At 40.3% G+C, this 14,706-nt stretch overlaps 1 protein-coding gene across 2 annotated transcripts in view; it reads right to left on the bottom strand.

The window, feature by feature from the left end:
- Positions 1 to 8,913: 8,913 nt before the first annotated feature.
- Positions 8,914 to 14,706, bottom strand: part of SLC17A8 (solute carrier family 17 member 8) — a 37,927-nt gene continuing 32,134 nt past the window's right edge. For both annotated transcript variants that reach the window (XM_061124172.1, XM_061124171.1), the window contains 2 exons: positions 10,652 to 10,779; positions 8,914 to 9,258 (listed from right to left, as the gene is read on the bottom strand). In XM_061124172.1, coding sequence (XP_060980155.1) covers positions 8,914 to 9,258; positions 10,652 to 10,779 — 473 coding nt within the window. The remainder of the gene's footprint in view (positions 9,259 to 10,651; positions 10,780 to 14,706) is intronic.

A 14,706-nucleotide genomic window follows, 5' to 3' on the forward strand; every position in this document is an offset into this window, starting at 1 on the left:
GTTCCTGTGTTGGAAGAGCTTTCCAGCCCCGGGGTCGTAGTCACCTCCCAGACTCAAGATTCTATCTAGCCCTATCTGCTTCTCTGGACATTTCTTCCTTTAAAAAAAAAGAAATAGAAACTTATTTTTGCCTCACTCACGCAGTAACGTTTCTTCTCTTCTAGATTAAGGTTTGTTCTGCTCCCCGCAACGTTGGGTTTCCTCCAATTACCTTCCTCCCTATCAGTGTTGACCTCTGTCTTTAGTATCGGGAACTTTCCTGAACTCTCAGCAGTCTTTGGCTGTCTATTCAGATGTAAGAGGAAGACAGTAAAAAGTCCAGGCTTTGTTGAATACACTCCATCAGGCTTTTATCCTCACTACTACATTAAAACGATTCTTATCAAGGTCACCAGTGACCTCCATGCCGCCGGTTCCAATGGCCCATTCTCAGCCCTCTTACTTCATTTAACAGCAGCTTTGATGCAACTGATTGTGCCCTGACCCTAAGCTAACAATCACCCCTCCTCCAAGCCATTCTTTCTTCACCTAGCAGCAGGGTGCCATCCTCTCCGGGTCCCCTTCTCTAGCCCGCTCCCTCACTTTTGCACATCCTCTGCCAATCTCCTCCTCATCTCCTGACATCTCTCTCTGTTGGAGTGCTCCCAGGGCTCAATCACGTGCAAGTCTTGATGATCTCATCTGGGTCTCGTGGCTTTAACTACCATCGGTGTGATATGACCATGATTCATGAATGTACAGCTCCAGCTCTGACCTCTGCTCTGAATCCCAGACTGCCTTCCACTGCCCACTGGTATTGCTACTCAGCAATCAATAGGCAAATAAAATTCCCAAGTCAAACATATCCAAAATTTTTGATCCTGGATTTCTCCCCCTACCAAGTCTGATCCTCCCCAGTCTTCTGCTTCTCAGCAAATGTTCTGTCTTCCTTCGAAATACATCTAGAACCTGATCACTTTAAAAGACTTGGTGTTCTTTAAACATGCCAGGTGTATTCCCACTTCATGCATGGCCTTTGTACTTGCTTTTTCTTATTCCTGGAACCCTTGGCCCAAATAGGCTCCTGACTTGCTGCCTCACTGCCTTTAGGTCTCTGCTGAAAGTTCACTGCATCCCTGAATATGCCAACCCCCTCACCCCCTGTCCGCTTACCCTGATCTATGTTTGTCTTTTAGCACTGATCACCCTCTCACATGCCATATACTGAATTTAATTATCAACCTGCTTACTGGCCGTGTCTGCCCTCTAGAATGTAAGTTCTATAAGAGCAGAGACTTATTTTGTTCGTTTATTTTCTATTCCCAGTGCCTAGACCATTATAGGTGCTCAATAATTGAAATGCTCATTATAGATGATAAATAACTGTAGATTGAATGAATGAATGTTTATTCCCATTGGGAGGGCATGGTGAGTGGTCTCCACAGGAAAGGATTGGGCAGGGTTCTACTTATTTTGATGGGGAAACCCCAAAATGTCAATGACTGTAAGCCTTTCTCTTAGAAAGTGAGTTCCCACCCCTCACACTGTAAATTCTTAGGTCTCCTGCCTAGAGGGTATGAGTTTGAGGACCAGCATTTTGGAAACTTGTGCATGAATGTGGCTGGAAGTTTTCAGTGTTTAGAATGGAAACTTTTAATTAATACCGCTGTGTTTAACGAGGTTCATTCATTCATTTATTCACTTATTCAACAAATATTTACCAAGTGACTATTAAATGCCAGACACAGTTCTAGGTACTTGAGACTCATCAGTGACCAAAACAGACTGAAGTCTCTACCTTTTAGAATTTATATGCAGCTATGACAAGTGTTCTTGAATGCAGAGATTTTCTGTCCCATTGTGCACTAGGTGTGGGGAGGGGCATTTTAGTGGGTGAGCTCTGCAGTTAAGACTACTCCTCACATGCACTTTCCCTAGGATTGCTACATCAGGCATGTCTAACCTTCAACCAGCCCTGTGTTTTCAGCTCCCATCCTCTAAAGCCAGTCTACCCACTCACTCTGTTCTCCAGAAGGACCTGTCCCTCGTACCTCCAGCGTCTCAGCTTCCCCTCATTTGGTAACACAAAACAGCTTCCTTCTTTTTTGACTTGGTTCTGCCTAAGTCAGTTAAAGCTGACGTGAAGTGAATAGGGAGTGAAATCCCTATTTCACTCCCCAAATGTGGTTGTCTCTTCCTTTCTCTTTGTCCTGGAAAATTTATATGCTCATTTGTTCCTTTATTATAACGTTAGGAAGTAGACTTACATTTAACCTGCCATGTTTGACCAATCAACCTGAAAATCTCCTCCAGCATAATCATCCCAGATTTTGAAGAATATGTCTATTGAGCCTCTATTCTGTGTAGGGCATGTACTGAGCATCTGGGCGGTGTTTGTGTTTCCATATCTTGGATGCCTGAGAGAAATTCAATCTTCTGGCAACCCCCTGCAACTCCCCAACAACAACACCACACACACACACACACACACACACACACACACACACACACACACAGAGCAAGCATTGGGTTCAACCTTCCTATCGGGGTAACCAGGGAAAATTGGGAAAATAGAGGGGCCCCATTTTCCCTAGGGGTTTTCTTCCATCTCACTCCAGTTCAGTGGTTGGTGAGAAGAGAGATCTCACCTGTCCATCTGGTTTTTCACCTGGCCTTGGACTGGGATCTGGATCAAACGACCAGAGCTTATTCCATCAGTCTGCTCACACCTTCCTGAAATTACTGGGATGTTCTCCTGACTTTAAGAAATACCCTTGTCTGGAATTACTGCAGCCAGGAGAACAGGTGGAGACCAGATTAAACATCAAGAATTAAGATTAATATTTAGTTAAAATTAATATGATATTGTAAATCAATATACTTCAACTTTTAAAAAAAGAATTAAGATGAAAATATGGCCATTAGATTTCTTGAGTATAAGTTCTGCTCTGAAACACTGTTTATATTTTAATAAATAGTTAAATACTTGGGAATAAATAGTTGAAATGTCCTCATTGAGTGACCATGAGAACTAAATCAGATCATATATGGAAAGGGCCTAGCATAAGGCCCAGGATCCAGTGAGAAATGAAATTTAAAGAAAATTTCAGCTTCCTTAGCTCTTCAAATTGGTCTGCATGGCTGTTAAGGCCAGGTTTGAATCAGACCAAAATCTATTGTACTCTAGTGGCTTTTGATTCTAATAAAGATATCAATTTTGGTTTCTCCTGGAAGGGGCCCAAATAGCTCTTCCATACAAGATTTGCTCCCTACAACTTAGTTTCAATCTCCCAGAATACCGTGTAGCACAGTCACAGCATTTTTGGCATTTTTGGGGTTTGGAGAATCTTTCAATGTGCCAAGTCAGAGTTCACAAGACCTCTGCCTAGTAGAGTTGAGTAACAGAAGCAACTAGTGCTCTCTCAATAATTCACATGCTCTCCTTTATTCTCCACCCAAACTAGGAGCAGAAATAACACTGCATTTCCAGGTAAGGCAGTGAAAAGCCAGTGTGCCTCCTTCTCCCTCCCCATGTCTTTTTTCAGGGTGATATCAAATCTTATAAAGAAGTGTGGTATATACATACAATGGAATACTACTTAACTACAAAAAGGAATGAAATATTGTCATGTGCAGCGCCAGGGACAGATTAGAGAGTCCCATACTAAGTGAGGTAAGTCACAGTGAGAAAGACAAACATATGATATCACATATATGTGGAATCTAAAAAATTATGAAAATCAATCTACATACAAAAAAAATAGACTCGGACATAGAAAATAAACTTACAGTTACCAAAGGGGGGCAGGGCGAAGGGGTGGATGAATTAAGAGTATGTGTTAAGAGATACACATAACCTTATGTAAAATAAACAACAAGGGTTCTTGCATATGGAACAATATTCAATATCTTATAATAACCTATAATGGTTTTCAGCTTTCTTAAAGCTGAGCACTGAAGAATTGATGCTTTTGAACTGTGGTGTTAGAGAAGACTTTTGAGAGTCCCTTGGACTGCAAAGAGATCCAACCAGTCCATCCTAAAGAAAATCAGTCCTGGCTATTCATTGAAAGGACTGATGCTAAAGCTGAAACTCCAATACTTTGGCCACCTGATGTGAAGAACTGACTCCTTAGAAAAGAGTCTGATGCTGGAAAAGGTTGAAGACGTGAAAAAAGGGGACAACAGAGGATGAGATGGTTGGACGGCATCACCAACTCGATGGACATGAGTTTGAGCAAGCTCCGGGAGTTGGTGATGGACAGAGAAGCCTGGTGTGCTGCAGTCCATGGGGCTGGAAAGAGTAGGACACCACTGAGCGACTGAACTGAACTGAACCTATAATGGAAAAGAATCTGGAAAAGTATATTTTAAAAATTGCTTATATGCTCCAAATTGTGAACTACAAAATGGCAAGTGGAGAAAAAATAAATCCTGGGTGCCTGACTGACTGTTTGGAATAAGCCTCCAGTTCACCCAATCCAACCCACACTCAGATAGTAACACAAGAGAGAAATAAACATTTTCTGATATTTGAGGTTTAATTTAATACCATAATAACCTTAGGGAAATAAATTAGTTCTAGAGAACTTGTAAAGATAAAATTAAAAGGGACTTCAGCATCCATTAATGGCAGACTAGGTAGTTCAGACCAACTCCACACTAGAAAAGACAACAAAAAATGTTTTTAATGTCTGCTCAAAAGCATTGTGGAACCATCATGGCAGTGAGAAATCACCTGGCCACCATCTGGCCATCTGGGAGAAGATGAAAGTCCAGAGAAGTAAGCCTGACATTTGAGGCCACTTTTCTCCTGGGAGCATTTGCTAATTATAACAAAGCTAGTATTTGATATCTGAGTAGTTTAGTAGCCTGGTATAGACATAAAAGGTGGATGCTGGGGAAAACACAGCAGTGTGGGATGGGACCCTGAAGTGCTGCATTTCAGGAACAAGAGTGAATTGAAAGAAAAAGAGCCTCCACACTGCCGATAGCCCAACGTCAGATCATCTGGGTGGCCCAGAATATCTTAGGCCTTTCAACTGGATTAAAGAGAGTCCAGATTGCTAATGCCTTCAGGCTCTTGAAAGAAGCAAATGAAAATCCTTTCTGGAGACAAAGGAAGCAAACAAACAAAAACACACACACACACATTATTTTAAGACTAAAATAAACCAACATTTTTTCTAAAAAATTCTACAAGCCATTTTCAAATATAATTTTGGATACGAGCAAAGAAAACGAAACACAGACTGAGATGATACTGTGAACAAGAGTCAGCAAAACCAGTAGAAAATAGACACAGAATTACATGGTCCCCAGAAGTGACACTGATCAGACTTTAAAATAATTAGCTCCTTGAGTTCCAGGAAATAAAATACAGTGTTGAAAATTTCAGCAGAGAACTGGAAATATTTTATTTAAGGACATAGCAGAATTGAAAAAGAACTACTAAATGTTCAAAAATTGAAAATGCAATAACTGAAATTAAGAACACAATGAGTGGAGTTTTACCAGACTGAACCTTGTAGAGAGAGAAATAAAAGAACTTAAAAATAAGTCAGAAGATACCCAGAATAACACAGATAGAGGCAAAAAGCCTGGAAAATGCAGAAGTGATGGTCAGAGTGCTACCCACAGACCAGCATCCATTCTGGATTCTCAGAAAGCGCCTACAGAGAAAAGGGGCCAAAAGCAGTATAGTAAGAGAGAATGGCTGAAAATTTTCCAAAAGTGATGTAAGACATTGAGCTCCAGATTGAAAATAAAATTAAGTGGACTTGGCAGGGAAGAGAGAAAAGGCTACTTTTTTAAAAGTCAAAGATGACTCAGAGATTTAGCTCCAGTGAAAGGGTGATGTAATTAACTGAGATAAGAAACAGGGAGGCAGGAAAAGGTTTGTTGAGCTCAGAAGGAATCAGTGTGAAATAGAAATAGTAGATCCCAATTTTTACTTTGAATTTAACACCCAAGCAGGGATAATAAATGTGTCATTATTTCTTATACAAGTCCTACTTTTCTTGTTATGCTCATGTTCCAAAACTTTCATTGTTTAAAAAGGACCAGTCAAACTTTCTTGTCTCAAGAATCTAGCACCTCAGGTCGCCTTCTCTTCTTGCTAGAATCCATAGTTTGCCTCTAAGAATTGACCTGCAAATGAATATTTGCAGCAAAATGTACAGTAACTTGCAAACCATTCAATACATTTGCCTGATGTTCCAGTATAATTATTTGTTCATTGCAACCTTCATTAAACCCATCACAACAAAATAATGTGTTGTCCAGTTTTTAACACCATGACTTAGGACCCCATTTTTTAAATACTGTAAGGACAAGTGACAGGTGCCCTAAAGGCTTTGATTTATCTAAGTAATTTATCAAATTTCTACATATGCTGCTGACTTCAAATGTTGGAGTAAGTACAACTTTGTGTCACAATCTGCAATATTGCCTTAAGGATTACCATGAGTTCTTAAAATAGTTATTGACGTCATCAACAGAAGAAAAAAAGAAAACACTAGCTACCATAAATTTCTCTCTCTCTTTTTTTACTTAGAAAATGGAACGACTTTCACAATAAATCCTGTCAAGAGTGAAAATGAAACAGCATGCTTTCTTCTCAATCCAAAAAGATGATAATCTTGATGATAAGTAATGTTTATTGAGCACTTTCTATGTGCCAGGAATTGTTCTAAGTTACATAGTTTCACTCATTAAAGAGATTTAAATACATACAATAACATAAATGATATACCAATGACATAAATAATACTATTTGATAGACAGTCAGGCATTTTCCCCCCAAAAGTATTCTTTTTATAAAATACACTACAATTCTGCTGATACAGTTAGGGACCAGAAATATATATACATATATATATATATATATATATGGGAGAAATTAGGAAAAAAAAATCTTACAATAACAAACTACAAGTAAATCTACCATTTTTTCTACAATACTGTATTTTTCTTCTGAAAGTAGAATTAAAATTTTCAAAAACAATAAAAAGGAAAATAATTTTATTTTCAAGCAACATTTTACATGCCAACATTGTTTTCAAATATCATTAAAATTTAAAATATATTTAGACAGTATCCATGTTATTGCCTTATGCAAAGTTAAGTTTTTCAACACTAACTATGTATCTGGTTGTCCCAGATGTCTACGTTCTAGTATTTCACTGTTAAACTACTGCTGTGTTATTGTGGTTTCCCTGAATATCATTCTGAGTAAGGTCATTAGGAATACTTCGATCATAATTTTGTATAATTGATCAAGCTTCCTAGTATCACCAGCCGTAATGGCTAAAGACACACATTTTTTTTTTTTTTAAATAGAGGACTCTTCTAAGAGAATTTTACCTAATAAAATTCATAAACCAACTTCTTAAATTACTAAATGCCTTAAAGATTTACAAGTAATTTGGGACATTATTTAACCACATTCTTGACATTATGACGGGTTTAAATTATATTTTTTAGGTCACACTACACAGTTTGTAGAATCCTACTTCCCTGACCAGGGATTGAACTAGGCCCCTGCAGTGGAATGGCAGAGTCCTAGCCACAGGATGCCAGGGCATTCCCCAAAGGGGTGAAATTTAGTTTACCTCTTCTCAGCCATTCTGACCATCAGATTCCTGGAACTTTGCTATTTTGCTTAGTTTTTCATTTTTCCTCTCCTTTTTTTCAAACCTGTTTGAATCTCTCATATAGTCTGTGACTCTTGTTATTTAAAAAAAAAAATAAGAAAAGTATGAATTCATGTTACGAGCTTTCCTGGTGGCTCAGATGGTAAAGAGTCTGCCTGCAATGCAGGAGACCTGGGTTTGATCCCTGGGTAGGGAAGACCCCCCTGGAGAAGGAAATGGCAAACCCACTCCAGTATTCTTGCCTGGAAAATCCCATGGACTGGAGTTGCCTGGTAGGCTACAGTCCATGGGGTCATAAAGAGCTGGACATGACCAAGCAACTTTAACATTCATATGAATTCACAGACTCATTTGGCTCTCAGTTTACCTAGGACCCTAACGATCTTTGAATCCAGGCCCCCATATGATGTTTGAATGTTCTCTGCCGCATCAACCCAAATGTTTTCCATCCTCCATGCCTGCCAAGATAGGGAATTATCCACATGACAACGCACTCCACTTACAGTTTTCATTATTAAAAATATCTCTTCTAACCTGAAGCAAAACCTTCTTCTCCAAAACTGACATGTGTTTTGGACTCCACCAATCTCAACACTTGGAGTAGGAAATGGCAACCCACTCCAGTATTCTTCTCTGGAAATCCCATGAACAGAGGAGCCTGAAGGGCTGAAGTCCATGGGGTTGCAAAGTCGGACAAGGCTGAGCACGCATGCATGCACGCAATCTCAGCACTGCTTTTGGCAGGATGACCCTGGGCAAGTCCATCTTTTGTTGCTTTCTTTTCCTCATTGTAAAATAGGGATAAAAAATGTATGTCATGGGGTGTGGAGATTAAATGAGAATGTAATAAAGCATCTGGCACAATACAGGGCCTTTGAAAGCAGTGGCCTTTATGAGGAATAGGAAACCCACCTCTACATGGCTACTCTCAGAAATGTAGTAGCAGCTATTTTTTTTCTCTCCTCCAGGCCAGATATCCCCATTTCCTTCCATTTTTCTTTGAAAAACATGACATTTTGTCTCTTATTCTTCCAATCATTCCTTCCTGAATAGTTTTTTCTTTGAGAGAAGAATCAACTGCCAATCAAAAAACTTGTAGCCATACATTTTATGAACTTGGAGCAAGTTGTTTCCCTACTGCTGAGCAAATCTCTCCCTGCTCCCCCACATGCAACATCCCTAGAGTTAACCCCCTGGAAAGCCAGCCTGTGGAGAAGACAATGGGTATGGATACTTTCTGGTTCTAAAGTGAGGAGGAGCTGGAAGTGCCCCCCAGACATTAGGATGCCTCTGAGAAGCTTTCCCCTTCATTCTGGTAGGATGTCAGCTCTTCCTCGTTGACGATCACTCCTCTCTGTCCTCTCCATTCCTTCCTCTGGACTTCACACTTCTGGGTGGTGGCTCCATATGACATCTTCTTTCTGGGACTTGCAAAACTCTCATGGTTGAGTTCTGTCTCCTCGGCTAATTCATCCTGGTCAATGATTCCACACTTCTCCTCAGAAAGGTTCTCGGGGTCTGCCCACTCCTGCTTCTCCCCAGAAGCAAAGACCCCATAGAAGATGACGCCACTGTAGTGCACCAAGGCAGCTATGAGGAACACATTCTGCCACTCCTCACGGGTCTGAACAAGGAAACGGTACCCGTTAACATTTTAACCAAAAACAGAAATTAACAGTATCTTCTGGAGTCCCCCAGAAGTGACAAAGGCACTTAGTCACCCCAAAGCAATGCTGTGCTTCTTGGGAAGACATGTGGCAGATGCATGCCCAGGACCCAAATGGAATTTGAGTATTTAAAAAAATCAAAGTTAAGACTACAGTGAATATGCATGTTTTTTAATTTAGAAAAATACTTTGTAAAATAAACATCCTGTAAGATCCTTGCTGCACCATTTCACAGCTCTACTGAGTATACAAATGAGGTTAAATTAAATTTGCTTTAGGAACCCACCATTGTAAATATAAGAGGTCTCCTTCTTGCTTGCTTTGGATAAATGACAATTTAAGTCACGAAAGTGCTCAGTTTGGACTGCCAGTAGCTTATGTATAATCATATTTTCTGTGAAAATATATTGTATAAAAAATAATGGGAATTTGTGTTGAAAAAGTTCATAACAGAATTAATAATCATGTTACTAATCTTATCATCTCATGAACAGAGAGATAGTTTGGATCCTCTGCCTGTAAAGTCACCAGGGCCCACCTTCTTTTTTATCAAAAGATAAGAAGTGTTATCCCACACTTTCTTCTCTAAGAAACTGGGAGAATTTCTGAAGTTATATTTGTAATAGGCAATCCAACAACAAAGAAATAGTTGGGTAAAAATGCCATGGTATCAGACAATGTTTATTTGCAGAAGGCAGCATATCTAAGACCATTTCAAAGACAGAGATGAAGAAACCATGTGGCCTGTGGCTGAATTCTGGATGGATCTGGGATCCTAATGTACTACCCACCTTAGTCTAAATACACAAACGTTCAGTAACGACCTGCTGCCACACCTATGTTGGTTCTTAGGAAGGGTCATTAATGTCTTGTTTGTTTTCTTCATAATAAGGAAGTATAACTGCACTAATATTTTCATGCTGGAGCCTGCTAAGCAATAATTGGAAATGGCTATAAAGTCTAATTACTTGGAATTATAAAACAACCTTGGGCAATTTATTTATCCTGAGTTGATTGCCTCAGTTTCTTTTTTGTGTCTTTAAACAATCTTTATGGTATTATCACTTCTTCTACACACATACACACACACACACACACACACACACACACACACACACACACACCTTCTATTTCTCAGTTTAAGAAACATAGAACCAAACATCAGTCAGTCCTGCTGCCATCAATAAATGATAATTTTTTAAAAGAAGAAGAAAAAAAAAATAGGAGCTCAAGTGACTCAGCCAAGTCAAGGACATAGACATTCACACAGGCTGGGATCAGGCCTTGAGGTGTGGTGCAGTATTCCGGTCCCCTCATTGTACAACCCACAGCCCCAAAGGAAACCATTACCTTATGCTTGGTCATTGCGCCCACAATAAGGGGACAGACCATTCCAGAGAGGGTTCCCACTCCATTTGAGATTCCCATGAGAATGCTGGCATAGCGAGGGGCAATGTCCAAGTGGTTGACATTGAAACCTACAGTGAAGCCAAACGTCTCAAAATCAGACTCAGGAGCAGAATTCCAAACACATTTTGGAAAATATTTAGCTTTCCCCAACTCTCATCAACCTCTCTCCTCTACTAACAGATGCGTTTACCAAAAGGGCTGGCTTGAGGATTGTCAGGCTGCCTCTGCTCATAGCAGAAAACCATGCTGTGACTGATTAGTAATGGCTACCATGGGTTCTTCATGGGGAGAATTATGGCACCTCTACCTCCTAGGCTTGAGACCCCAAAATAACAGTGTTTGGGGCAGCACTGAAAAGCACAGCCTGGCTCCCGTGTATTCAGAGTGAGCGGTCACACAGTCACGTTGTCGCTGTGTAGTCCCTGAGTCGTGCTCGGCTCTTTGGCAACCCCTGGGCTGTAGCCCTACAGGCTCCTCTGACCATGGGATTTCCCAGGCAAGAATACAGGACTGGGCTGCCATTTCCTTCTCCAGGGATCTTCTCAACCCTGCACTGTGGGCAGATTCTTTACCACTGAGCCACCAGGGAAGCCCACACAATCACACACAGCGTGATTAAAACTAAATCTTGCTTCATAATATCCTCCTTCCTAGCTCTCAGCTCACTCCCAAAAGGCTACCACAGGTAGGTCTGCCTTAGTACCACATGGCATATTATAAAGGGCTCTTTTTGGATAAGAAAGATTTATACAAACATTTGCAGGACCCTCTGTAATTTACAAAACACTTTCACATACATACTTGATTTGGAATTTGTCAATCTGGATTCGAATCTTATTCTTATCTCTTAAACAAGTCATCTTCAGGACTTTGTTTCCTCATCTCTATGTTGAGGGTCATATTATCCTTAACTCATAAAGATGCTGTGAGATGAGGCTTAGGGGAAATATGTACACGAGAGCTCTTGGCAAACAGCTGAGGTCTAGTAACTATCTCGGCGCCGACATCAGCATTGCTGCTGTTGCTGCCACTGCAAAACACACCCGTCTCCCTGGGGTCTTTTATGAGTAGGTAATGCTGCAAGGAGTGGTGAAATAAAGAATCACCAGTACCTCACTATTCATCTGTTTTTCAGGAGAAAAGGATGAGTGGAATGAAGGAAGCGGGAAGGCAGGGGAAGGATAAGGCTTTGAAAGAGGAGGCATCGGGCACTGGGAACCAATTCTGCCAGTGTCGCCCACGGTTGCATTTTAGAGTCAGACCTTGGATCTGGCTGTTTAATTGAGATGCAAACCTGGACAAATGATTTAATCTTTCTGAACCTCAGCTTCTTCATCTATAAACTGGGATAATCATTCTTATAAAACTGTTGTAAGAATTAAGATAAATAATATATGTCAATTACATAGGTACAAAGAGGTGAAAGCCAGCATCAGTTTCTTTACAGTACAACATCCATCTACCCTGTTTACTTTCCTGAGCTGGCAAAGTGTCTGGCACATAGTAGGTACTCAATATATAGTTGTTTAATTAATTACTAACTTGAACTCTGAAATTACAGCAGGGGCTTATAGGTTTTATTTACTCATATTTTTATTTTCCCTTCTCTTGGTTTTTAATTCTCTATTTTGTGCAAAGAACTAAAAATAGAATTTAAAAAAATTCTTTTTTCTAATCCAGCCTATTGGCTGCTTGCTTTATTTCCTACCTCTGTTCAGAGAGAATTTTAAGAAAACCTTTCTGGAATAAACATACCTTATCTTTCAGATCAAAGTGGCAGAAAATCAGAATATAAAACAGCTGCAAGATTAATTAATCTTACTGTTGATTTGAATGTGATAAACACTTTATTAGAAAAGAACCCAGAGATAAGAAGCAATTAATATGATTGGCGAGTATTATATTCTGACACAAAGCCTAGACATCTGCGTTCAGCTAAAGATAATATGAAACAAGCCATTTAGGTTTCTAGCTACACAGTCCTGGGGTTTGGGGGAAAAATCATTGAGAAACTGAGATACTAATAGATATATATATATATATATTTTTTTTTTTTTGAAGCAGATACACAAAGCAAGTTACACACAAGTTGAGAGAGTCTGTCTTCTCTATACAGGACATCTTCTAAAGCAGGTATCTCCCATTCTTTGTATCTTTCTAATCTCACCTGTCTCAGCTCTCCTATTTATAATCAGTTCCTAAACTGAGCAAGTCTCCCTTGGCATCCCTATTAACTCCTTATAAAGTTGATATACCCCAGATCCTAAGGAATCATCCTCCCCATGACCATAGTCCCTCCCATAGTCTCACTGTTGGATCAGATAAACCTTTATTCCAATCCTAATCACTTAATTTACTTGAGTAAGTTAAGTCACCTCTCCAAGCCTCAGTGTCCTCACTAATAAAATGAACATAGCAATACCTTCTCATCAGGCTGCTACAGGGATTAAATGAGTTCATACCTTAAAAGTGACCAGCGCGGTTATAAATGCTGAAAAAAAAAATTTCTCTCCATCTGATTGTTGCTTAAGTTGGCAATCTGGGAACAATATGGGCCTGAATATTTCAATATCTCTGTGGACACGATATGAATCTCTTTCGCATTACAGGGCTATCAAAAGAAGATGTCCCTTAACATCCTGCTGGGAACAATTCATGACTGCTCTATCCTTGCTACTCAAAGTGTGGACTACTGATCAGTGGCGTCAACTTCACTGGGGAGCCTGCTCGAAATACAGGATCTCAGCCTCCACTCTACACTGGCTAAATCAGAATCAAACTTTTTGCAAGATCCTAAGGTGACTTGTATGCATCATTAAATTTTGAGAAGTATTGGGCTAGATTGAATAACAATTGAACCACCATAGTGAATATTTTTTAATTGTTTTATGCATCTGGTACTGGGACTAAGATCTTCAAAAGCTTTATTTCCACTAGAATGTAAACTTTATAAGGACAGAAACTTTTCTTTCTTTCACTGCAGTATCTGCTGCGCCAAGGACAGTACCTGGCTCTTGGGAAGTGTGAAGGAATGAAAGGATGACCTCAGTTCACTGCAATCTCCCAACAGCCCGATGAAGCTGCCATTATCTCTCTCCAGTCTCTAGATAAGGAAACTGAGGCTGAGGATTTAAATCACTCAGCATTTTTTATTTTTTATTTTTTTTGCCTTCTGTAAACAGTAAGTACTAAAGAGGGGCCTTACTCTTGCCTGGAAAATCCCATGGACGGAGGAGCCTGGTAGGCTGCAGTCCATGGGGTCGCGAAGAGTCAGACATGACTGAATGGCTTCACTTTCACTTTTCACTTTTATGCATTGGAGAAGGAAATGGCCAACCCACTCCAGTGTTCTTGCCTGGAGAATCCCAGGGATGGGGTCGCATAGAGTTGGACACAACTGAAGTGACTTAGCAGTAGCAAAGAGGGGCCTTATACCCAGGTCTTTGCATCCCTAAACCCAAGTGGTTAGCTTCAAGCTACTTTAAGTGCAAACATTTCTTTCCAATTTAACTATTCATCAGCTCTATTTATAGCTGACCCTTGAACAAAGTGGGTTGGAGCGGCATGGGTCTGGTTACAGGCAGATTTGTCTCTCAGTAGTAAGTACTACAGTATTGCAGGAGATGCAGGAGGCACGGGTTCAATCCCTGAGTCAGAAAGATCTCTAGGAGGAGGAAATAGCAACCCACTCCAGTATTCTTGTCTGGAAAATTCCATGGACAGAGGAGCGTGGCGGGGTACAGTTCACAGGGTCGCAAGAAGTCAGACACGACTGAGCAACTAAGCATGCAAGCACGCGTGCACAGCATCTGTGGTTGATTGAATCGTCAGATGCAAAATCGAGGATACAACAAAACCCAGGATGCAGAGGAATACTTTATACAGGAGGGCTTCCCTCGTAGTTCAGTTGGTAAAGAATCCGCCTGCAATACAGGAAACCCTGGTTTGATTCCTGGGTTGGGAAGTTCCACTGGAGAAGGGATGGGCTACCCACC

Source organism: Dama dama, chromosome 22, assembly GCF_033118175.1.
Source record: "Dama dama isolate Ldn47 chromosome 22, ASM3311817v1, whole genome shotgun sequence".
Classification (NCBI taxonomy): domain Eukaryota; kingdom Metazoa; phylum Chordata; class Mammalia; order Artiodactyla; family Cervidae; genus Dama; species Dama dama.